Source organism: Scleropages formosus, chromosome 21 (assembly GCF_900964775.1).
Source record: "Scleropages formosus chromosome 21, fSclFor1.1, whole genome shotgun sequence".
NCBI lineage: Eukaryota > Metazoa > Chordata > Actinopteri > Osteoglossiformes > Osteoglossidae > Scleropages > Scleropages formosus.
The window spans coordinates 21775656-21801673 of NC_041826.1; the positions used below are offsets into that span (position 1 = coordinate 21775656).

The 26018-nt window shown below is 43.5% G+C and overlaps 2 protein-coding genes across 2 annotated transcripts; both read right to left on the reverse strand.

The window, feature by feature from the left end:
• Nucleotides 1-1019: 1019 nt before the first annotated feature.
• On the reverse strand, nucleotides 1020-9311 carry LOC108920783 (interleukin-17 receptor A-like). Its single transcript, XM_018729823.2, has 13 exons — nucleotides 8986-9311; nucleotides 8699-8870; nucleotides 8146-8170; nucleotides 7567-7710; nucleotides 6532-6656; nucleotides 5321-5447; nucleotides 4993-5040; nucleotides 4583-4737; nucleotides 4327-4401; nucleotides 3792-3861; nucleotides 3394-3513; nucleotides 2968-2997; nucleotides 1020-2841 (listed from the first exon to the last, which is right to left on the reverse strand). The coding sequence occupies exons 2-13, from the start codon at nucleotides 8798-8800 to the stop codon at nucleotides 1304-1306; spliced, it is 2559 nt and encodes an 852-aa protein (XP_018585339.2). The 5' UTR covers nucleotides 8801-8870; nucleotides 8986-9311; the 3' UTR covers nucleotides 1020-1303.
• Nucleotides 9312-9802: 491 nt separating this feature from the next.
• LOC108920760 (interleukin-17 receptor A-like) lies at nucleotides 9803-18566 on the reverse strand. Its single transcript, XM_018729779.2, has 12 exons — nucleotides 18264-18566; nucleotides 17917-17941; nucleotides 16849-16986; nucleotides 16376-16500; nucleotides 14310-14430; nucleotides 14099-14146; nucleotides 13779-13930; nucleotides 13598-13669; nucleotides 13049-13115; nucleotides 11939-12052; nucleotides 11716-11745; nucleotides 9803-11566 (listed from the first exon to the last, which is right to left on the reverse strand). The coding sequence occupies exons 1-12, from the start codon at nucleotides 18360-18362 to the stop codon at nucleotides 10059-10061; spliced, it is 2499 nt and encodes an 832-aa protein (XP_018585295.2). The 5' UTR covers nucleotides 18363-18566; the 3' UTR covers nucleotides 9803-10058.
• Between the last annotated feature and the right edge of the window lie 7452 nt (nucleotides 18567-26018).

A 26018-nucleotide genomic window follows, 5' to 3' on the forward strand; every position in this document is an offset into this window, starting at 1 on the left:
CAGAGGAAGGGAAAACCTACCATAGAAGGTCTAGTAACCTAAACTTGAGTAGCACTGACTTGCCAAAGCACAGCAACATGCTGAGGTTACCTAACTTCTGGAGTCCAGAGGAGGACTTGCAGTTTGATATGGACAAGGGAGGTGCAGCAATACAGAGGCTTGACCTTGGTTGAGTTCCCAATGCAATAGTGTCTGATGTTGAAAGATTGAAAGAAAAACCCAGTGATGGTAGGCTACACCGCTGTACGTTGCACTTTAAGATATATGCAAAAAACTTGGTTTTGCTCTTGTTCTACAATCATCTGTAAAAGCACATTGAGAAAGAGCCAGGAGAACTAAACATGATGCGAGAAAGTAAGGAGAAAAGCAATACAAGCAATACTATAAAATAAAACAAAAAACTTATCACTTTTACATGATCCAATATTTCTGCCCATTTATGAAAAATAAACTGTGAGAATCACTAGAAAGAAAAACTATTGGAAGGTTCCACAATAGAAGGTGTAGAACATGAGATTCCAATTGAGACTACTTTATTAAATTTATATCAAATGAAACAACTCTGCGGTGACACAAAGTTAAGGGACTGAGAAACAATGACTACACATTTACAAATTTGAATTAAGCACCACTGTGGTAGTTATTTACTGTAAACACACACTTTTGTACATTTAATAACCTGATCCCAATTTGGCATTTTTCAATATTCTCAATACACACGCAGTTATTAAATAAATGAAATTTATTAACAGAGTGAAACAGATGTCATATATTTTTAATGCATAGCCAGATAGTCAGTGAATGTAAGTTGACCTGTGAAAAAAATATTTTACATATAATATACACACACACACACACACACACACACACACACACACACACACATTTTCTGAACTGCTTGTCCCAGACGGGGTCACAGGGAACCGGAGCCTACCCAGCAACACAGGGCGTAAGGCCGGAGGGGGAGGGGACACACCCAGGACGGGACACCAGTCCATCACAAGGCACCCCAAGCGGGACTCAAACCCCAGACCCACTAGAGAGCAGGACCCGGTCCAACCCGCTGCGCCACCGCACCCCCGGAGGTTCCACCGAGATAAAATTTTCAATATTGTTAATGCACTTCAAAATGTTGAGTAAGTTTCATTTTCAGTGAAATAAATATTTACAATATATTAGACAGCATTCAAAATTTTCAATAAACATCCAAATTTAAGCATATTTAATATGTACATACAGTTTCTCCTGACAAATGTATTGCTTCGCTTTATGTTACCTGCTGACTAATAGGCTTTAATCTGCACTACCCTTCTAAACTTCTATAACATTCATAATCTGAGCATTTAACACTGTGGTGGAGACAGGCGTCTTGCAGCCTAGAAAGTGAATCCAGCTGGTCTTGGAAGTCGTCCTTCAGAGAGGAGTCCTGCTGGGGGGAGGCCCTGGAAATATAACCTTGGTCTGACTCGCTCAGCGGCCTCTTCCAGTCATACCCTTCTTGGATTATATCACTTGCTACATCTGTGTAATATAGAGATTGATCCTTCACAGAAGAGCGAGTGAAAGGAGCTCCAGGCCCTAGTGCCTGCTGGAGAGCCAACAGGCTCTTTAGTGCACCTTCAGAGAGATTACTGGATGAATCTGACTCCTCTTCATGACCCTCCTCTGGCAGTCCCCTGCTGTCTGACCTCCCTGCTGGCTGTATTCCTCCGTGAGTAGATAGTTCCTGCACAGCTATGTTGGCTATTGGGCCGGCAGAAATTGAGGAGTGCACGTCAGCTTCCCAGACTTCTGGTATTTCCTCTACAGCTGGGTTTACTGAATATACATGACATTCATCCAAGTGAGCAGCAGGGTGTACAGAGTATATCTGGCTCCACTGCATGTGAGCAAGTGGTTTAACAGAATATACCTGGCTTTCCTCCAGATCAGTGGATGGCTGCACTTGCTGGGTGAAAACCTTTCCTTCTACATCATTTAAAAGAGGGGTGAGGGACAAAATGCCACTGTCCCCTTCAATAGCTTTCACAGCATTGACAAGGATGGGAGGCCCTTCTCTGCATTCTGGGACACACTGTAGGATAGAGTTACTGTTGATGTCTCTAAGAAGAGGGCACTGCAGGTCTGAATCTAGTGCCTCTTCCTCACTATCTACACACTCCCTCTCAAACCAGTCTGGATATTCCACCTGGTAGGCTTGGAAGGCCTCAACGGCATCCCTCAAAGCTCTTCCTGAGGGACAACTGAAATATTCGTCCTCTGCGATGCCTTCCACGCGCTTCACTTTCCCAGGCTCGTGTTTCTCCATATCCAGGATTCTGAAGTAGAGCTCTTCAAAATGCTTCATCAGCTTGTATTTTATGGTGATGTTGAAAGGGGGAGGGACATCTTCTTCAGCACTGACATCGTCAAAGTAAGCTACTATGTACTTGCCAAAAGCAACTGGATGCAGCAAGTCTGGTATGATGAGGCTGAAGGCAGGAGTGAGCATGTCCCCCATGGGAGAGCGTACATCCTCCTTCAGCATCACCTTGTGTCCACCACACATTGCTCTCCACTTGGCCTGCACTCCCCGGGAACACAAGATGAGGATTTTGTCAGAAGACTTTTCTATCTGTTGCTTCTGCCAGTCCAGCCACTGCATGCGGCCAACAGTGCCCAGCCACGCTGTGTCCAGCAGGTCCAGAACCACCTCGGTACCACATTTAGCCCTCAGAAAGGCACTGAGCTTGAGCACAATTTCTCTGTACAGGGCATGGTCAAGGGAGTAGATAATGAGCACCTTTTTGGGCCTAGTGGGGGGAAGTATCTTGTCTTGATCCTTGGGTGGGATGGAAACATCTACAAAAAATTATAACCAGTTAAAAGAGTGTTACTAAAGTCATCAGGGTATAGTGTCCAGTTATGTTACACAAAATTCAAAAATAAAGCCTTGTTTACTGGTTTCCAATAAAAGCAAAAAATTACCTTCCAGGGGTGCTTTTTCAGCTGGAATATCTTTATTAAAAAAAAGAAACATAAAGTGGGATTTATGGGCATTGTCCTTTCGAAGACTATTCAATTAGCTTCAGGTCTTTTAACAAATGTGTCACCAATTACCCATCCTTTGGTAAAAGGACTCAACATATACTTCCTTACTTGTTTACTGTAGGGTCTCCAGAGTTTGTCTTTCAGTGCTATCATTAATCTGCTTATGGCTGACAACAGGTTAATGCTACTTGTTTCATCACCCTGGGCTTTCTGTTTATCATTTTTTCATCTCGACAATTTGAAAACGGCAATTCATCTTTATGTCAAAGACACTCATCTGATACGAAACTACATGCAATTCAGAAATGAAATGGTTATTGTCAATACTAAAGTGTAAAGTACATTACTCATACTTTCACCAACCTTTCTTTTGTTTCCAGGAACATAAACAGACACAGGATATTGCCCCACTGATCAGTAAAACAGCAAGCCCAACAATGAGCCACACTGTAGTATTGCTGTGTGGGGCAAGTGGTGAGGGACCTTGAAAAGATAATAGTTGTTTGTTAACACTTAGCATGACATGGTGTATAGGTCCCAGTAACATTCATCATAGTCTACAGAGACTCCCTTGGTTAAAAAAATGCAACAGGTCATCACCCTACTTTGGCAGTAAAAGCAACAATTAATAACAAAAATTTCTTCTGATTTCAAAACGCATTTAGACTGGCAGTGCTACAAGCAAAGGGTTTAAAATGTTTTTAATGTTTTCATGTTTATGGACAACATCCTAACAAAATTCTTCTATGTATTAAACTCACCGTTACAAATGTTGAAGTACTTTTGGTGTCGAAAACAATCATTTTCACACTGAATGAAAAATGGCTGGATCTGAAAGAAATAGGAAAAAAAAATGTCTAAAAAAATGTTACAGTTAGTGTTGATACTGATGCAAATTCACATAAGTGAATTATGCAAAAAATTACAATGGGCGTATTATTATTACTGGTGTTTTGTTATTCTTCTTACTCTATTTTTCCAACACATTTTTTTTTCCATTCATATAAATGCTTGAGTGCCTGTTTAAGAACAGTAAACTCAAAGTTAAGGTAGAGAAACTGAAAGTGACCTAAAATGAAATCTCAGTATTAAACTGCAATTACTATCCATAGTCAAGAGGGCACAAGAAAGGTGTCCTTCTTCAGCCTGCATTCTTTTTCTTATACCCTACTGAGTGTTTTACAAATGTACTATAATTGTTTAACTCAAGTCAACATGGCACCATTATGGCAAAACGGGGACTTATTACATGTCACAATAACAAAAAACCCAGCCACCCATATCCGAAACCCTTACCTCAACAGAGAAGTTACAGCAAGTTATAGACCATCCTTTTAGTGCAAAGGTTGCATTCATGTCTGACTCATTACTCTGTTAAGAGCAAAGAAAATCACTGTTATGACCTGTAAGACTAATCCATACATGAAAACACTGAATTGCACATACATAGGAAACATGTCTGTAAAAATTTTTATGATTACTGACAAATAAAAGAAAAAGTGTACAGTTGAGAATTTCTTGTTTTTTTAAAAGACAACTCATAAAACTGTACCTGTGGAAGAGTCACAAAGTCCTTTTTGCCGGAACACTGAACAAACACTCTGTACTTTGTACAAAACTCTCCACTTCTGAAATTAACAGTAATTACACTTTGCTTGTCAGGTGTTTCTGACTTCTTCAGGCTGATGTTGGACCTCCACTGGCTCCCTAAAACATCCAATATGAGTAATTAGACTGGTATTTTAATTAGAGTTAATCTGAAACAAGGGTGCATCCTGCTCAAACCAGAAAGAGCACCACTCCTCTACACTTGGAGAGAGGCACAAAACTGAGATACCACATTGGAAGAAGGTTTTCAGGACTGGGAGCAGGTTTCCACATTGTGAAATGGGATCTATATTTGACAGTGGACACTGAAATTGACACCCACATGACTGTATCTGAGAAATGAAAGTAACTCACCACTTTCTATACATATTTTGGTCATTTCCATCATGGGATCTTTGCAGCCTGAATGAGCAATGCATAATATTTGAATTAGTCAATTACGAAACAAGGAAAGTCAGAAGTAGTATTAAATGAACAGTAATTTGTTCTTTTTTAACACATTTTTGTTTATTCATTTTATGCTGACAGCAATAATTACAATGCTATGTTTCTTAAATGATATAGAGATAAGAATAATGTATTATACTTAATCATCTTACTCTTAATTACTTAATCAAGGTAAATTAAATTTTCCTTTACCCTGAAATTTAATTGTGAACAGTAACAGTTTAAAAAAAATCACCTGGTACAGAAATACGTTTGTCAACTCTGTAGCTGTCATGGGCAATATTTGGCCTTGGCAAATTATAGACTGAAACCAGGTACATCTGTTCAGGGTCCACCACCACTCTGTTCAGTGAGAATGACCACTAAAGAGAAAATAAACAGACCATAATATAATGGTAAAGAGTGAGAAAAAATAAAAAGCACAATTACATAACAAATACCAACCCACTGTATACACCTAATAGCAAATACAGACATATGGCAAATGACATTCTCAACAGATTTTATTCTTAATTGTTTTTCAGTAATTTTTAGGAAGGTGTTTTCCAATAATTAACATCAGAATAGAACGGAGTCGTAGCAATGCAGAGATAGAAACAGTATACTAAGTATTTGCAAATACATGAAAATACATAACACAATTTGTATTTTTAAAAATGTGACGTACTTGTCAACACCACTGACATATGTATTATTGTTTATAATATTTCTTACTTTATTTCTTAGACTGCAGTTAACCCAGGAAATGCAATTTACTCTTACCACAGTTCACTGAATTCTACTGCAAAAGCTTTTTCTTTTAAGTATTTAAGAAATGCATTTAAATGCATGGAAATCTTACAGCATCTTGCAGTTTAGAAAATTGTAACACTCACATAACACACAAAATGCAGCGGAAGTGTTCAAAAGAACATCACACACACACACACACACACACACACACATTTTCAGAACCGCTTGTCCCATACGGGGTCACAGGGAACCAGAGCCTACCCGGTAACACAGGGCGTAAGGTCGGAGGGGGAGGGGACACACCCAGGACGGGATGCCAGTCTGTTGCAAGGCACCCCAAGCGGAACTCGAACCGCAGACCCACTGAAGAGCAGGACCCGGTCCAACCCACTGCGCCACCGCGCCCCCCAAAAGAACATTACATGTTTTACAAAACAATACTATGTTAGCAAGAGGGGGCATGCTGGCACAGTGGCACAGTGCGTTGGCCCAGGTCCTGCTCTCCAGTGGGTCTGGGGCTTGAGTCCCACTTGGGGTGCCTTGCGATGGACTGGTGTCCCATCCTGGGTGTGTCCCCTCCCCCTCCAGCTTTACGCCCTGAGTTTCTGGGTTAGGCTCTGGCTCCCCCTGACCCCATATGGGACAAGCGGTTCAGAAAGTGTGTGTGTGTACTATGTTAGCAAATGAACATTAAAAAATACAAACAATACTTACATATGCATTGTGGGCTTTCTTCATAGAATTAATTTTGTTAAGGAAGGTATACCGAACACACAGTTTATAGTTGTTAGACACCTGCAGGATGTGAACTTCAGTTCCATTTAGGTATTCGATGCTTCCTGGTGGAGGGAAGACATTTATTTTAGATAACTTTCAGTCCTTATTATTAAATGCAACAATATAAAAAAAACACAAGAGTTTCAGTGGTTAAACCTGAGGACAACAGGTCGGTGGTTACAGTGGTTAGTGCTGCCAACTTTAACCCTCAAAACCGGTTGGAATCCCACCTCCTGCAATAGGACCCTTGAGCAACTTTTCTATTTTAAATTGCTGTAGGAGAAGTTACCCTGCTGTAAAAATGAGTCAGTCACAGTAAATAGCTCAACACAGCACTTTGCTTTTGAGAACAGTGCCAAATAAATAAATGAATGAAGCTTTGCAATCAAAAACCTTGGGATGAAGTGTATACAGATGCTCCTCTACATACGATGGTTCGACTTACGATTTTTCGAAGTTACAATGGTACGACAGCAATACGCACTGGGTAGAATCCATACCTCGAATTTTGAATTTCGATCTGTTCCTGCACTTGCAGTATGTGGTATGATACTCTCTCCTGACGCTGGGCGATGGCAGCGAGCCACAGCATCCACTCAACCACGCTCACACTCTGTAGCGATCACACCAATATGTGTAAACGATTGATACTGTGTTTAAAGCATTTTTTTTGTGTTTTCACATCCCATCATGTCTACTAAACACCCATGTGTGTCTCCTGCTTAAATCTGCCCAGCTGTAGGCTATGGTAAGTGTTCTGAGCACGGTTAAGGTAGGCTAGGCTATGATGTTCCGTAGGCGCGCTACTGTATTCTTTCTCCACTTACGATGGGTTTATTGGAATGTAACCCCATTGTTAGTAGAGGAGCGTCTGTATAACAAAGTTAACTGGTTGGCTGCGTGATAGATGAGGTGAATGCATTACACACAAAAACCCATCATATAATGGTGTGTTAATTCTGCTGCCCTCACCATCAGTCCTCGCTCTCCAAGTCACATTCAGCACAGGCACCAAGTTGCCCTTTTCTTTCAGGATTGTCACATTGACTCGCAACTTTTTCGGTCCCGTAGGTGTGAAGTTCCATGGCTGCAACCAGTTTTTGTCCAAGCAGAAATCTTTGAGGACAAATTTTAAGAAAAGGGTCAGTCCAAGGAAAAAATAATTCACACAACCCTGGACTGTCCTATTTCATATTTCTCATACACACACATTTAATTTAAAAAAACACTTACCGGACAATCATGATGGTCAGTCTCATCTAAGTCGTTTTATTTACTCATTTATTAACCAGACTATTTTATCCAGAATGATGCTTAAATGTTAAAAATTGACAGGTATTTCATACCCTGTCCTAAGAAGACTCTTTGATTAAGGTCATTTAACCAATAACATGATGATTTTTTGTTTTATTTTGTACATTTTTAAACACGTGTTTCACTTTTATAGCAATGTTTGGAGAGTTTGGGTCTCTCCTCACATCCTTCCATGTCTCATTTTGAGCACAACTGCCTGGACATCCTGCTGACCATTAAAGCAGCGAAGGAACTTACTTTTATTCGCCACACATTTGAGGCCCTGAAAAGCAAAAAGACATCATTAAAAAAAAAACACACAAAGTTTAAAAGACACTTTAGTGTAAAACCTCATAGGACAGGACAGGACAGGTTCTTCCACTAAATACATCACCTTTGTCAGTAATAAAACTCTGAACACTGACCAACAAGAACTGCTAAACTACTAAAATCACTGACGCGTGATGAACAGTCTGATGGGGGAAAAGAGTTATATAAAAGTGCGTTTTAAAAATTAATTCTCAAAGCGCGGCCACGAGCGCGAGACTGGGGTCCGGCGCGCGCAGCCCGCTCCGGTGCTCGGCGCTCCAGGAAACACCTGGTGGTCTTCGTGGCTTTCGCGTTCTACTACTTCTAGCACCTCAGCGTTTTCTCCGAGTCCTTCTCCTCGGCTCTCTGGTCAACATGCGAGCGGCGTTTACGCTGACGCTGCACAGAGGCTCCGAGTCTTTCCCTCGCCCCACCGAGTCCGAGTCGCTCGTTTCTGGCTGTGGCGGCAGCGGTGAGGCGCGAACGGCTCGCGGGTTCTTACCTCCTGAGAGCAGCTCAAGGGCGGCCCTTCCACGAGCCGCAGTGCCGAGAGCGCGCCGCAGAGCGCGGAGAGCAGCGCGAGCCTCGTCCCCGCGTGCCTCATGATTCTTTCGTCCCCTCAGCGCCCTCAGTCAGAGCGTTCGTTCAGCCTACATTACCCTCGGCGCTCAATCCTTGTTTTTACACAAATAATTTGGCAGAAAATAACAACATAAATATTGTCCAAAACAATATAGCGCCACTATTTTTAGTTTAAGAACTAGTTAATTTCGCACAACTCACGCTCACCTTGCGCGAGCGGGGCTTTCCGACGAAGCACATACTGACTTCCTGGTGCGATTATGCAAATAAGGGACTGTAGCGCTTACTGGAAAACTGACTTTTCCGTGTCACTCACTGCTTCTTTTAAGTCTTTTGCTGTATTCTGTATGAACGCTTTGTGACTTATATTCCATTAGTTGTGTAAACGTAAATTACTTATTACTGTAAATATTCTCATATTAGAAATCTGGACGTTGTGGTATCATAACATGTAAAAATGACCGTGTCGTGTGTAAATGATTTGGTCTGTGAATTCTACGGGTGAAAAACAGCATAAAATTTAGACAACACGAATGAAGGTGGATGATGATACAAATTATTCATACGAACTGAGTTCATTTTCGGATTTAAAAAATTCACAAGTAAAAAAATACATGTAAAGTCTCGATTTAATCATAGGGAAACGAACGGTACCTAGACAAAACGAATAGCTACTTTAACACTTAAAAGAATAAAGCTAAAGAAAGTGTTAATAACCTATTAGCATAACGTTACCTATAATAAGCAATTAATAAGAACTATTCGGAAGGAAGTGTGAAGTAATATCCAAAGTTGGGAGGCTCCTCGCACAGTCAGTGCAATGTAATGTACTGCAGGGTCATGTTCACAAGAATCAATGTGTCATATGATGACGTCATAATTGTTGTAAACATTGGGATTGTTTCCAATTGACAAAACCTCCTTAGAATTTTTAAAGCATGAGTGCAAGAGCGGTTTAAGTAGAACTTTCACACACAAGCCATATTCGAATATTTACAAAATATATATTTTAACTTTTGTACACAAGTCAACAAGACACCCAACATAAATGATGTACTTTTTAAAAATCGAAAAAAGTAAGCAAACATTGTCCTGTTTTCGCCATTATTTGTTTTGTGGTCTGACTCACAACTTTGATGGGCAACACGTACTTCCAGAAGTAATGGTTTCTTCTGTGCTACAACTTCAACGTAAAGCAGCTGGATAGCTCTTCTGAGGGGTAGGGTTAGTGGTTAGAAGGAGCTCAGTGCTCATTCTACACTACAGTAAATGCCACTGGGCTATTCTGGTTCAGAGAAGTCTTCCTTGAGAGAGCAATCCAGATGGGGGGGAACCCTTGAAATGTAGCCCTGATCTGAGCTGCTGAATGATCTCTTCCAAGGAATCCACTCTTGGCCCACACTGCTTGTAGCCTGTAGATCATGAAGCTCCTGCTCCACAGAGCAAAGTGGAAGAGGAGCCCCTGACCCTAGTGCCTGCTGGAGAGTCAAGAGGTTCTTTAGAGTGTCTGCTGAGAGGCAGCTGGAAGAATCCAACTCTTCTTCAAGGTTGTCCGCTGGAAAATTCACACTACCTGGCCTCCCTTGAGGCTTTGTCTCTCCTTGGATGACCAGTTCTTGGCTAGCTGCATTAGTCATTGGGTCTGTACAATTAGAGAGGTGGATATGATCTTTTCGAATACCTAGAATATCCTTTACATCTGGGTTTGCAGAGTATCCTTGGCTATCCTTCCAGTATCCTTCTGTGTATATAGAGTATACCTGACTCTGTTCTAGGCGAGTAACCGGATGTGCAGAGTATACCTGGCTTTTTTCCACATGAGCAACTGGGAGTACAGAGCATAGTTGGTTCTCTTCCAGGTGAGCTACTGGTAGAACCTGCTGGGTGAAAAAATTTTCCTCTCCATCACTTATTAATGGGTTGAGGGAAAGAACTTCTTTGTCTTCCTCAACGGTATTTATGGTATTGGAAAACATGGGAGGCTCTTCCCTACACCATGGAACACACTGCAGGGTGGAGCTGTTGCAGATCTCTATAAAAAGAGGGCACTGCAGGTTTGAATCTAGTGCCTCTTCCTCACTATCTACACACTCCCTCTCAAACCAGTCTGGATATTCCACCTGGTAGGCTTGGAAGGCCTCAATGGCATCCCTCAAAGCTCTTCCTGAGGGACAACTGAAATATTCGTCCTCTGCGATGCCTTCCACACGCTTCACTTTCCCAGGCTCGTGTTTCTCCATATCCAGGATTCTGAAGTAGAGCTCTTCAAAATGCTTCATCAGCTTGTATTTTATGGTGATGTTGAAAGGGGGAGGGACATCTTCTTCAGCACTGACATCGTCAAAGTAAGCTACTATGTACTTGCCAAAAGCAACTGGATGCAGCAAGTCTGGTATGATGAGGCTGAAGGCAGGAGTGAGCATGTCCCCCATGGGAGAGCGTACGTCCTCCTTCAGCATCACCTTGTGTCCACCACACATTGCTCTCCACTTGGCCTGCACTCCCCGGGAACACAAGATGAGGATTTTGTCAGAGGACTTTTCTATCTGTTGCTTCTGCCAGTCCAGCCACTGCATGCGGCCAACAGTGCCCAGCCACGCTGTGTCCAGCAGGTCCAGAACCACCTCGGTACCGCATTTAGCCCTCAGAAAGGCACTGAGCTTGAGCACAATTTCTCTGTACAGGGCATGGTCAAGGGAGTAGATGATGAGCACCTTTCTCTGGTAAGTGATCTGGCTGTGCTGGATGTGTTCTAACGATGCAGAAGAGCAGTTAAAAGAGGTATACTCTGAAACAAGAAAAGAATTCATACACTCTTAATCATATGGCATTTTAAATCTGCTGTGACAAATGCCTCACTGCTACACCATCACCATACTCATTTGTGGTACTAGTTTATATAGCAGACAGACATGGAAAGAGTTTTAAAACGTTTACCCTTTGAGAACTTTTCCTCTGGACTGCCACCTGAAAAGGTGAAAAAGCAGGTCAAAAATCGAGAGTGAAATCAGAGTAATCTTCAGTGAGAATGAAATACTAGTTACTGAGTATCTTACCCAAGGGAAAGTCCCTTAAAAACATTTGCACAGCTAATAAAAAGTTTTCATTGCTAATACGTGATCCTTTAGCATAATAATGAATGTTGTTACTGTTCACAAACCTTTCAATTGATTCCTGTACAGTAAAAATGTAAGGAGGCCACAAGCTAAGCACAAGCCCAGTATTACCCATATAATCAGAGGATGGGTGTCTGTGCCTGCTTCAGGTACATCTTCTGTTAATGAGAAAGTACAAAAGTGAAGAAGGCCTGCACATAACTAATACAAAATACATTGATTATATGTAGCCTTTTCAGTCAAGTAACATGTTTATGCAACATGGCAAAGATGTTACTGAAACCAACACACCACACACGTACAGACACCATCTGAAGCTGCTTGTCCCATATGGGGTCGCAGGGAGCCAGGGGGGACACACCCAGGATGGGATGCCAGTCTGTCGCAAGGCACCCCAAGCGGGACTTGAACCCCAGACCCACCGGAGAGCAGGACTCAGTCCAACCCACTGGCGCCACTACACCCGCCCCCCCCCCCCCCCCGAAACCAACGTCAAAGGTTAAATCTTAAAAGTCTGACATATACTCAGTGGCCACTTTATTAGGAACACCATTCCAATACTGAGTAGGACCCTCAAACCTTTGTGGCATGGATTCAGCAAGGTGCTGGAAACATTCCTTAGATATTCTTGTCCACGTTTGCATGACTGCATCACATGATTGGTGCAGAAATGTCAGCTGTCCATTCATGCTGCGAAATCTCCTGTTCTACCGTATCTCAAAGGTGCTCTATTGGATTCAGACCTGGTGACTGAGGAGCCCATCGAAGTACACTGAGCTCATTGGTATGTTCATGGAACCAGTCTGAGTTGAGTCGTAAAAGGATGCATGTAGTCAGCAATTATACTTGGGCTGTGGCATTCAAACGATGCTCGAATGGTACTGGGGGGCCCAGTATGTGTCAAGAAAACATTCCCCCACATGACTGGCTGACTGGATAATTGCATGAATGAGCAGGTGTACAGGTGTTCCTAATAGGGTGGCCAGTGAGTATACATGTGATCCAAATGGCTAGACTTACACCCCTTTTACATATAAGGTTTAATATAGTTATTGCATGTCATGCCTTGTTATTCATCCACAAGCATGCTAATCTCTTATTAGTGTTATGATTCCTATACTGTATTAATTCCTATATTACACTGTTACACTAACCACATTTCTGAAGCTGTCTTCCCTGTGAGGAACAGTTTCCATGACAAAGAGGAAAAAATGGCTGGATCTGTGAGGAAGAGAGAATAAGATTGTCAACAGATTCCAAAACACTTCTTTAATGAATGACAAATAAACAGCTCCGACTCTGACTGCTCCATACATGATAAATTTGAAAAGGCTTCCTTTTTCACTCTAGGATAACAAAAGAATCAATAAACAAACTAATCCAGTGTCTGGGAGGATCAGCTTATGCTTTTCCTATGGTGATTAATGTACTAGAGAAGAAAAACATGCCACAGAGACATGTATGTACCAGACTTACACACACACACATTGGCTGAAGCCGCCTGTCCTAAGCAGGGTCGCGGTGAGCCGGAGCCTAACCCAGCAACACGGGGCTGGAGGGTGAGGGGACACACCAAGGACAGGCTCGAACCCCAGACCCACCGGAGAGCAGGAGCCATCCAAACCCGCTCCAGCACTGCACCCCTCTACCAGACTTACTGTACATTTACATTTATTTACATTTAAACAAATGTAAAGACTTACCAATACACTCTCACAGCAGAGCTTAGGCTGTTGAGCTACACTGAAGCTTACATTCATGTAGGTTGAATTTCCCTATAATTAGCAAGAAAACACAACCTATCATCATTATTATTGTTATTATTATTATTATTATTATTATTATTATTATTACTGGAAGAGAAAAAAGTACGTCTCTTGGTACCTTTAAGACAGACTGGAACTGAGCAACATCCATGCACTGGATCGACACCAGGTACTTCTCGCTAAATTGCCCAGTATTGAAACCCACATGGATAACATATCTGTCGGGGTGACTTGTTGTATTCCAGGAAATATTGGGTTTCCATAGGCTTCCTGAAACATTGTGTAAACTTCTGCGTTAACAACCAGATACTGCATTTAACCAGCCTTTCCTGTATTGTCTGTGAATCAGGGATGGAGTGATGAGTTTGTTATAGTCAGTGTTTTAATTTCACAGACTGTGTTAATGGTGGGATTCACACAGCGGATGATCACACTGACCATTTTCTACACACACCCTGGCTTCTTGTATCATGGGGTCCCTGCAATCTGTACAAAAACAAATCAGTAGAAGAAACACTGGACACTAGGTTAAAATTCACTGTTCTGTAAATTGTATAAAGTTAATAAAAACAATCCAAAGCAAAAGAAGCTAGATTCAATCAGTCAAAGATGTATTGATAAGCTCATCAATGCTAGAAAAGAACTGTACCTGGGATGGTGATTGTTTTCTCAACCACATTATTCCCTGTTTTTGGCTTTGGCAAATTAGAAACGGAGTACTGATATGTGTGTCCCGGAAGGACAACCGCTCTGTCCATTAAATTTGACCACTGGAAAAAAAAAAAACGCAGCTTCATCAGGACAGAATCAAGTGAAGTGAAAAGAAAAAATGCTTTATTCAGTACTCACTTCTACCTCGAGTTATGGATATCTGAGTTACAAACTTTCGAAGATACATACATTTCGCAGGTTATTTACGGTGGGTCGCCTGCTTTTGAACTAATTGGGCCCGAGAGTCGATTCTTTATTGGAAAAGCGCGTTAGTGGAACGCAAATGCAACACCAAGTGAGCGAGGGGCTCCTCCGCAATTTTTATGCAGCTTCTCCTGTATTGTGCACTTACAAACACGGTAGTTTTGCACTAAGTGACTATACTTACAGTTAAATTTGTTCATTTAGCTGACACTTTTGTCCAAAGCATCTTACAATATTAAGGTCACAATTATTCACCCATTTATACAGGCAGGTAATTTTTACTGGAGCAATTTAGGGTAAGTACCTTACTCAAGGGTACTACAGCTAGAGGTGGGGATCAAACCTACAACCTTTGGGTCCAAAGGCAGTAGCTCTAACTGCTACACTACCAGCTGTCCCTATATTGTCCCCCCATGACAGTTCCATGTTTCTAATGGAGACATCTCTCTCTCTCTCTCTCTCTCTCTCTCTCTCTCTCTCTCTCTCTCTCTCTCTCTCTCTCTCTCTCTCTCTCTCTCTCTCTCTCTCTCTCTCTCTCTCTCACACACACACACACACACACCTGTGCATTCTGAGTGACCTGGCTGGGGATTTATGACACTGTAATTAAGAAAGAACAATAAAGACCTTTGGTCACAGCTACATTATTGTCTCAGGTGCTGTATAGGTACCATTTGAGTCAATATACTGTATTTTTTGAGTTTATTATTACTATGTTGAGAACTTTTATAGAAACTGCTCAGCTCAGGTTTGAATTGATTATAATGCTTTTTTTGACTGGAGACTGAAATGCATTAGTCTCTTTTTTTTGTGGCCAGATTTGTTGAAGTTTACTATGAGACACACAGTTCGCATTTAAAGTGAAACACTTTTCAATCCTTTCTCCCCACACGATCCTCCATAACACTGCAACTCGCACTACTTTGCTTCGTCCTCATGAGCCACCTGAAGCACAGAAATCTCAGCACTTTGATCAGGACGTTGCGGAGATGATCAGTTATTTTAAAGTAGACTTTAAGACGGCTTTATGTTAAAAAAGATAATAAAATAAACTGGTGTCCATGATGTATGGTGTGTCACACCTGCATATAGAGGAACACTGAGACCTTGCAGAGTATGAGCTGCTAATGAAAGCATAGTCTTATAGTGAATTTTTTCACTTATTATGGCTTTATCTGTTTTTTTTTTACAAAACCTAAAACATTTATAAACTGATGGATTAAGGATGGGATAAGATAGGATAGGATGGAATGGGATGGGATTGGATGGGATGGGATGGGATTGGATAGGATGGGATAGGAATGTATTAATCCCTGTAGGGAAATTCGCACAAAACAGCAGATGAACATGATAAAATGATAAAAACAGACATGACGCATATCAGCAAAGTGCAGTTATACTGACAAACACAAAACTAAAATAAATGAGAGAATAAATTTAAAAGAGACAAAATAACCATTTAGAAGTTGCAGATATACAAAGATCTAGTGTGAGAACCGCACCCCCCGTATCATCTCATTGAAGAGCTAAGAGGCCCTCGACTTGGCATTATGGAGGCAGGTGTCTGTTGGCAAGAAGGACCCCCCCCAACCCCCACCCCCCCAATACACAGATAGTTGTGTTTGACAGATGAGGTAAAAGTGTAAACACTTGTCACACAGAAAATGATATGATCTCGAAACAAATCACTCGTTCTTTTTACTTGCAGAAGCTTCTGAAAGGGTTTTATTTTACCTTGGTTATAGACCGTTTAGCTTTTTTGTAAATGAAAAAAAAACAAGCAGTAAAATGTGTTATTACCGGCCGTCTTTGCGGGTTCATCATGTCCTCTATTTTGTTGTGGAAGATGTACTGGAGACAAACGCTGCGGTTGCTGCCAACCTCCCGTATCCGGAACTCAGCTCCATTAAGTGCACGTATGCTTCCTGAGCCCAACCATCAATAAGCTGTTTAGTTCTTTTTTAAAATTTACAACTAATAAAGTACATAAAAATGTGCTAAATTATTCATCGCTGCGCAAAAAAACTACACCTGATTTGCTTCTGATTTTTTTTTAATTCGAAAAAATGGTTGCAAAATAACAGTTACCGCAAAACGTTTCATCGCTCAGGTAGGGAGTCGATGTAAACTCGATGTTAGATGGGATATGCAAATAAAATGCTATAAATTGGAAAACCAGCGCTGCTCAGGGCCACGTTTGCTGGTACTCATCCCTACCTGGGGGGTAAAAGTGCACCCTGGGGGTTGCGGCCGGAAAGAACTTAATTACTCACCGTCCGTCCTCGCAGTCCAGTTAATGATGAGGACAGGCACTAGGTGCCCCGTCACGTCCCTCCTCACACCTACTTTCCCATTTCCAAACGGGGCGGTGGGTGTGTGCTGCTTTGGCAAATGTTCACCTGAACAGTTATCTAAGAAATTAAACAGCAGCGCCGCTGTAATAATTCATATCTGTGCGCTGTTACAGTATATGAGCACGTCTGTTATTTGACATCCTTTGACCCACACTGTTCCGTCGCTTCCAAAGACCACACACCTGCACTCGAGGTGATATACAGCGGTTCCCCCCTTATGGAAAATTCCAGAAATAAAGGATTCCTAAGTTTTAAAGTGTGCGCCGTTCATTATTCACATAACTTTTATTACAGCATATTGTTATAATTACGGGGAGCGCGGTGGCGCAGTGGGTTGAACCGGGTCCTGCTCTGGGGGGGTCTGGGGTTCGAGTCCCACTTGGGGTGCCTTGCGATGGACTGGCGTCCCGTCCTGGGTGTCCCCCCTCCGGCCTTCCTCCCTCTGTTGCTGGCTTAGGCTCCGGCTCCCCGCGACCCCGTATGGGACAAGCGGTTCAGAAAATGTGTGTGTGTGTTATAATTGCTCAATTTTCTTATTAATTATTGTTGTTATTCTCTTATTGTGTCTAATTTATAAATGAAACTTTATCATAGGTATATACAGTATGTATGGGAAAAAACATAGTATGTACAGGGTTCGGTACTATCTGCGATTTCAGGCATCCGCTGGGGGTCTCGGAACATTTCCCCTGCAGATAGGGGGGGGCTGCTGTCCGGAGGAATTTCTTCAAGAAATTGCTGGCTACACAAAGCACTCATATTGTTGGAAAGGCCTTCTGAAAGGGTGCTGTTACACTCTATAAATAATAGACGCATGGAGGGGGTGGGGGGGGGGGAGGTGTTCATAATAACTTTGGGATGATGCCTGCACTACTTTCAAAGCAACTGAATCCTGTTGGTGCATCTGAAACAGTGTGTGTGTGTGTGTGTGTGTGTTTTACATCCTGCCTTCACCAAGAACCTGTGTTAAACAGATGACGTACTTACTGAAAACCGCACTGCATCTCAGACCCTAAAACACGAAGAAGAATCTGTGAAACTGAGTCTGAGGTTTTTATTAGTATTATTATATTTACATTTACAATTATTCATTTGGCAGATGCTTTTCTCTAAAGCGACACTCATCTCATAGAAATATTTAAATTTATTTATTTAGAATTATGCTTATTATTATTATTATTATTGTAGTTTTGCTCAGACATCGGGTTTCAGTAGGTACAACAGTAAATTGTCACCTCTTCCGTCTTCCGGTAATCACTGATAATACACAAACGCACACAGAAACACAGAAACAAACGAACAAACAAACAAACAAACAAAGCTTCCAGCCTTACCTCTTGAGTGCAGTTCACTTTCAGATGTTCCAATAAGCGAAGACTTCTGGTTACACCCATGACGACAATTATTGCAACAGGGCCGAGAACTGACCTCATTTTCCCTCCTTCGAAAAGACGTTTCGACAGCGCCGTCGCTTCGGCTCTTCGTACGAATATCGGATACGCGCCGAAGCGCACGGCCCTTAATGCGCGTGTATTTTCGACACGACTAAAGCGTTTAATGATCTTACTAACGGCGACTTGTGAGCTGAAAGTAGGCCATCCACGAAGTCGTGCTATGCGGCGTGTCGATGGAGAGCATCGTTCAGATAAGCATCTGGCCAACCAGGAAATGACACCCATGTGAAATGCAGAGAGGCGACGCCGAAGTTTGGGCTCGTCGCTCTTTCTGAGCTGCGAAACTGGAAAGCGTTCTCACTGATGTAGGTTGCCATGAAGCTGCCTTTCCAGTTTTGCCGAAAACGCAGATGTGAAACGCCGTTGCCGTGCAGACTGACCGCAGCTTCAAGTTTATACCCCATTCTTACAAAACGCAGGCTCCTCTCACCTGTTTTCTTGATTTACTGTGACTGCAATTTTTTTTTTATCCATCCAGTATCTGCTTGCCCTGCGCAGGGTCCCGGTGATCCGGAGCCTATCCCCCAAACATTGGGCACGAGGCAGGAGGGATACGCTCCGCAGGGGACACCGGTCCGTAGCAGGGTGGCCACACACTAGGGGCAATTTAGAGTCACCAATGCACCTGAACTGCATGTCTTTCGAGTGTGGGAGGAAACCAGAGCAAACCCGCTCAGGCACAGGGAGAATATGCAATGCAAACGCAGCGAGCGAGGATCAAACCCACCATTCCTCGCATCACCCAGGCACTGTGAGGCTGCACCGCCTCGCCCCTCCCCATTGCTGTTGCTGTTGTGTTCCCTAAATCCATCTGTATCTCACACTAACATACACAGCTCCATGGTAACAGGTTTTCTGAACTACTGCAGCTCCCCGCCGTCTGGTGGACCAGCATCTACTATGAGGCCTCTTCAGCAGACGCGAATGTTCAGGAGCTGAACACAGCAAACCTTCCTTCCAGTAAGTTTACCATCTTCTACTGTGCTTACGGAAAAACATGAATGGCTCCCCAAAAACAAGCCTACTACTGTACTGTATATTCCCACTGGAAACCGCAGAGCACCCTCTAGCGCATAATTAATAAAATCATTTCCAAAATTTGATCATCTTCCGTGGGGGATGCGGTGGCGCAGTGGGTTGGACCGCAGTCCTGCTCTCCGGTGGGTCTGGGGTTCGAGTCCCGTTTGGGGTACCTTGTGACGGACTGGCGTCCCGTCCTGGGTGTGTCCCCTTCCCCCTCCGGCCTTACGCCCTGTGTTGCCGGGTAGGCTCCGGTTCCCCGTGACCCCATACGGGACAAGCGGTTCTAAAAATGTGTGTGTGTGTGTGTGTGTGTGTGTGTGTGTGTGTGTGTGTGTGTGATCATCTTCCCTAGTATCTCTGCCAGGGAGGAAAATGTTGTTTGTTTTACCATCAAAACCACACTTGTTTCCAGATAAAGAACAGGAGTCAGAGATAATTATATATTATATATTATATATTATGGTTACCACCTCTGCCTGCTTGGTGCTCCCACGCACGAAAGGTAAAGCACAAAGGTTCTCGGTTCTGGCCCCGTTGTAGCGGAACGACCTCTCCCTGTCACTCAGAACTGCTGAATCCCTGCCCACATTTAAAAAGGGTTTTAAAACTCACCTCTTCCAGAGTCACTTCGCCCATCATCTCCTAAGTTCATGTAAGGTGTAAATGTTCATGCACCATAACTTTAAGATGATGCCCAGATAAATCTTTACACAGCTACTCCTGTAATGTAAATGTCTATATATATATATATATATATATCACAAAAAAAAAAAATTACCAGGAAGGTGATCAGGAATCGTGGATATTCAGATAAAGTTTTCTGCAGCTACTCGTGTGATGAACGTTGATTCATATGGTGGAAAGAAGCAAAATAACTGCGCTTAGGAATCACACGTGTGCATCTAAGTGTCTCTTCCTGCTAATGTAATGAACACATTGTATTTTCTATGAGATGTTTGTCACCTTGGAGAAAAGCGTGTGATAAACGAGGGAAAGCTGGTAGCGCAGAGTTTAGATCTGCTGCCTTCGGACCCAAAAGGATGCACGTTAAAATCCCACCTCCAGCCGTAGTACCCTCGAGCAAAGTACTAACCCCAAGTTGCTCCAGTAAAATAACCCAGCTGTATAAATGGGTAAATAATTGTAAGTCCCTTTGGAGAAAAGCATCTTCAAAACGAATAAATGAGGTTATTTTAACGTACTGTGGTTTGTACAGCCATCGAAACTGTGTCTGTTTTCAGCTAAAGGACACGTGAGGAACGCGAAACGTTACGTTACTCTGGTCCTCTTTGTTAAGGAAGTGAAAAGGCTGTGGCTCCCAGAGCGAAGCTGCACACCGGAGACTGCGGGCCTGCAGGTCGCAGCTCTGCAAAGTCACGGAGCCACCCGACGGTGGTGCGCGCGGCCTGCGGGACGAGCTGTCGCCGCGGGAGATCGGGGAGATCGGCAGCGCGGTACATAATGCGAGATGGAAGGAGATAGCGAGCGAGGCGCCTGCTTGAGGTTCGCGCTGTTGTGCTGACTGGCGCACCGTTTGGAGGTCGATGGTACGAGAGGCAGGATCCGATCGCGCTGACATCCCCTAATGCCGCCCGCCTCCGCTCCCCGAGACGCATCCGCTCGGCAACGCAGCGGAACACAGTCGTTTGCTTTTTGTGCGTTCGGGCACTTGAACGAAGTAAGAGCTTTTATTAATGTTAATGCACCCCCCCACCCCACTCCCATCTGGTAGGCAGCTACTGGCAGCTTGTAATTGTAAGTCAGCACCCAGCCCAGAGGATGGTGGTCTAGCTGTGGTAGCTGCCACCTTGGGCCCCGAAGGTCGCAGGTTTGAATCCCACCTCTGTGTGTTGTTCCCTTGATGAAGGTACTTACCCTACATTGTACTGGTAAAATCACCCAGCTGGACAAACAAGTAAATATTCGTAAGTGGCTTTAGAGAAAAGCGCTGGATAAACGACTAAATGTCCACGTCCTCTGAGCGTACAGACAAGTGTGAGAAAGCGGCCTGGAGAACCAGCACAAACACTCTGAGTGGCTGAACTCATGTGCAGTAGGTGTGTTGTGGATATTACATACACACATTGTCTGAAACTGCTTGCCCCAAGTGGGGTTGCGGTGAGCCGGGGCCTAACCCAGCAGCACCGGGTGCAAGGATGGAGGGGGAGGGGACGCACCCAGGATGGGATGCCAGTCCATTGCAAGGCACCCCAAGCAGGACTCGAACCCCCAACCCACCTGAGAGTGGGAACTGGCCAAACCTGCTGTGCCACTGCACCCCTGAATATTATACCGTGATAGAAAAATGACTCCGAGGATCAGTTACAGGAGTTGTTTAAATTTAACGTGAAGATGGGCAGTAAATGCACCACTTACATGGTTGATACTGGAAGAGCTCCCTCCTTACCACTGGTGCACCTAGTACAAAGCACCTCGTGCGTTAGGCCTGAGAGTGTTTGGCAGAAGCACATGGCGCTTTGAGGACAGCGGACACCCCAAGGCATCGCCCGCTGTGACTGGAGCTTTAGGACGGCAGGGAATTAGTGTGCGTGTGCCTAGCGTGGGAGCGTGTGCCTCAAGGCCTGGGAGAAGCACACGCTCCCATACTTGTGTCAAAGGTGTACGCTGACGTCCTCCACACGTCTCCTTCTGCTCTCCTTCGCACGCCGACCGAGGAGGAGGTCGGGAATCTTTCCGCTGCGGCCCGAGAGCAGCTGCCGAGGACCGTCCGGCTCGATGCGGGCGCGTGTTGGGGGGAGGAAACGGGCGCGGTGCCACGGCATCAGTGCCGGCGAAATGAGACGCCGCTCCTCTCCTGAAGCAAAAGCGTTACGACGCGGAAAGAGGCCGCATCCATAACGTCCTTCCCGCGAGCCGCGGATTCGGACGCTCCGAGACGTCCCGCATGACGGATGGCCGCGGCGATCTGAGAAATTAATACGGCGCCGTCGCCGGCGACATTCCAAAAGCAACGTGGACTGGCGAAATGAACGAGCACGGGGGGGGGGGGGGGAGTCAGCTCTTCAAAAATTTATTGGGTTGAATCCAATGTACAAGATTTAACTGTACAGAAAAAATATAATACAGATGCTTTTGCATAGGTCATAGTTTGCGAATCAGAACATACCCTTGAAATATAATTGAAGGTGAGCATAATACAGTCGTGAATTCATTCCCGCTAAGCATATGATTTTTATTTTTACTACTTTCCTGCGAAACTTAGCTACGCAACCGAAGGTCAAAAAAAAAGGTCAAAATGTCTATTTCCTTAGATACTTCTGTTGTTCGTAAATGTTCCTAAAGTCTAGAATATTCTCCTGGCTACTGCCTGTCTTTCATATTTAAAAGCTATATTCACGCTCAACAAAAACTTATTACTGTGATGAACTTGTAAATCTCTACAAAGGTGTCATTTTAATTCACGAGCTTTAATTGCTAAATGACCCCTACCGTTGGTCTACTGCACCACACAGCAAATAAAGAGACACACGTTGCGACTTTTACACCGAAAATTGTGTTTGTTGCTGACGTCAGTATTACAAAGAAAAATCATTTTTAAAACAAACAAACACGCCTGGTTCTCTTCCAGGGAGGAGCAGCAATTACTGGCCTTCACATGAGTTCAGGTTAATTGGATAACCAAGAAATAATACACATGTGGTTTATTTTTTTAGTTTTTCTGATATTATCACTTTTTCAAGGCTTGTATATCAGCCACTGGGGGGCGGGAGTTGGGGGGGGGGGGGCATTCAGCTGAATTCATCTGAACTCATTATATAGCAGCCTATATAATTCCAACATTTATCAGCATTGCTCCTAAACATAAATGAATAAAAACAACCTAATAGCACCAACAATCAAAGAATTAAATGCATATATAAACATTTACTTTGTTTTACCGGATGTGTAACGAACACTGCGAACGCCTGTGCTCGGATACGTCAGTGTCGCTTTGCATATTTAATTCGATCCGTTCGCTTCGGCTACTCTTGACGTCAGCGAGAAAACGAACACGTAGAGAAGCCGATCGCATCTCCTCGGTGGATCTCAGAGCTCGGAGGCGTTGAGAAAAAACGGACGTACGGCAGAAGTCGCTCAAGAAGAAACGTTAAGGGGTATCGTGCTGTTATCGAGCTCGTTGCTATTTGCTTCGACGTCTGTTCCACGGAGACCAACGTTTTCACGATCTGCTTCCTGAGCTCTCAATGTTCCTGAGAGGCACGGCAGTAGAACCCGTCTCCTTGGTAGAGTGACGCCCTGGGGCTCCTCTGCCATGATTTACTAGGGTAAACTGCCGCAGCGGAACTTCCTTTACAACTTGCCATCGGAAGGTTCCTTGGATGGTTTCCTCTCATGCACTCGCTGTGTGTAACTAACGGTCGGACTCTTTCTAAACACAGGTGCCGAAAACACACATTTTCTGACCGAGGCCTTGAGACCAGCGCAAGAAGAGACGTTAAAATGAGTAAAACCCTGCTGCTCTTGGTTGATGAGCGTCTGTTGAAATAAATCAATAAATCCCTCGGGTCCCAGACCACCAAACTCATTATTATCCGTCTGAGATCCAACGATACGTGGGCCCCGAAGGCGAGCGACGCAGCGGACGTGAAGCGTCATGGATCTTGGGTGTATGGTGTCAGGGATCGTGCCAAGACATCCCGAACCCGAATGCACCAAAAAAAAAAAACGCAGGACGAAAACCGAAACAGGCGTCGGACGTTTCCGGATGCGATTCCGCCGCACAAGAAGTTAACGTTTTGACATTATGCCACCATCAGCAACATTTTTTTGTCTCAATTTCAGTGTATCTACACCTCTTCACATGTTCTGCTAAGTGGGGTTTTCTGGAAGCGTCCTGCAGTAAAAGTTATGCAATGAGGTTTTTAAAAGGGCATAACCATCACCAAGGAGCTGGGCAATCAGTTTGTGGAAACACAAGCGTTGCACCTAATTTGCTATAAACTTAAAAAAAAAAAAAAAAAAAAAAAAAAATTGAAAGAAATAAATACATAAATAATAAATAAAGTGAATCAAATTTCAACGCATAGAATGCCCTGTTCAGCAGTATTTCCCTTTGCTTGTTCCAGTTACCTAAAGAATAGATATATATATATATATATATATATATGTATTTGTATACTGTATATATATGTGTGTTTATTTTCTACAGTGCATTGAGGGTGAAGAACTGCTGCTGTTTTGGTCTAAATTAATTACATAAACTGTACAGGGAGGCACTTTTAGGGATCCAGTTAAATATAAAGGCACTAGCAACTAATGTTTTCACAGCAGTGTGAACCATGTAAATAATTACTTCTAAAATGTAATTGTAACTTCTATTATTCCAGAAAATATGTAGGAGAAACGTCATGCATATAGTTCATTTAGTATTCACTGAGGGCCTGTGAATAGCAAAACAAATACATTTTCTAAAAAGTATCATTAAATCCTTACAGCATGTGTAATTTATGACTTATTTCCATTTTTTCTTTCCTCCCCCATTTTCTTCTGGAAAAAAGGAGAACGAAACGCACCATACCTTTTGTGGACGCATTCCTTCTCGGATCAGTCGGTTTTAGGAAGACCCTCATCTCCCAACCACTCCCAAGGAAAATCGTTAAGTCTTTCAGGTCCTTCCAGTGACCTGTAAGTTCTAATACTGACGTCATGCATTAAATAGAGCAAGATGCACGTTATCGTTGTTGTTCCGATCGCCGTCGCTTAGTACGGTATGTGGACATGCTATGATATTCAAAGGTTAAGATTTTACATTCAGCATTTATATACCTTTATACTAGTTCCTATTTTATTAAGAAATAAAGAGTGCACTTTCGGTGAAAGCAGAAGAAAAGTCCGAGCTCGACCACACGAGGTTAATGTCGAAGGGGGAGGAGGAGGAGGAGGAGGAGGAGGAGGAGGAGGATGTACACACTGTGGTATGAGGAAGGAGTACGCAGACATGCCGTGGAACCCCTGTCATTGTGGAGCCTTTGAAGGACAACACAACGTTCCCCTGCGTTGGGCTTCAACCGCAGCAGCGCCTGAAGAGCAGCAGCACTGCAGATGTCCCTGAGACCCTTACGTGGCGCACGGTAAATTCTGCGAAGGAGCAGCGTTCGAGACGGAAAGGGACATCTATAGGCCGCCTCGGTTTTTTAACGCTTCGCCTCCGACAACTCCTGGCCTTTCTTCACTTTGAGATGCACGTTCTCGTCGCTTCCGGGAGCCGACCGCGGCCTCGTCGTCCGGGACGCAGGTGTTGTTCTTGTAAAATGCCGTCGAGACGACCGCGTACGCAGGGCACCTCCGGAATGTTCTGCCCTCAACTTATGTCCTTAGGTTTGAAAGTCATTGAATCCATCCATCTTCTTTGCTGGTCGTCCTCCTTTTCCCTCCAACTTTTTCAAGCTTTGCCGTCTGTTCGAGACAAAGATGTATCGTTCTAATTAACCTAGATTTTTTTTTTTCTGTACAAACCTGGATGACTTTTTAAAAAATTAATGCAGCAAATGTAACACGTATTCCTCACTGTTCTATCTCTTTTCTCAACCCACTCAGATGATGTTACAGTGCATGGAACCGTCGAGGTCGATATCTGCTTCCACGTGGCTC

Excerpts from the sequence above, each read along its gene's own strand:
- LOC108920783 (XM_018729823.2), bottom strand. The coding sequence starts at position 8,800 with ATGAGGCACGCGGGGACGAGGCTCGCGCTGCTCTCCGCGCTCTGCGGC. Across the intron at positions 7,711-8,145 it reads CAAATGTGTGGCGAATAAAA|ATTTCTGCTTGGACAAAAAC; the intron begins GTAAGTTCCTTC and ends TTGTCCTCAAAG. Across the intron at positions 5,041-5,320 it reads CAAACGTATTTCTGTACCAG|GCTGCAAAGATCCCATGATG; the intron begins GTGATTTTTTTT and ends TTGCTCATTCAG.
- LOC108920760 (XM_018729779.2), bottom strand. The coding sequence starts at position 18,362 with ATGAGGTCAGTTCTCGGCCCTGTTGCAATAATTGTCGTCATGGGTGTA. Across the intron at positions 13,116-13,597 it reads TCTGCTGTGAGAGTGTATTG|ATCCAGCCATTTTTTCCTCT; the intron begins GTAAGTCTTTAC and ends TCTTCCTCACAG. Across the intron at positions 11,567-11,715 it reads AGAGGAAAAGTTCTCAAAGG|AGTATACCTCTTTTAACTGC; the intron begins GTAAACGTTTTA and ends TTCTTGTTTCAG.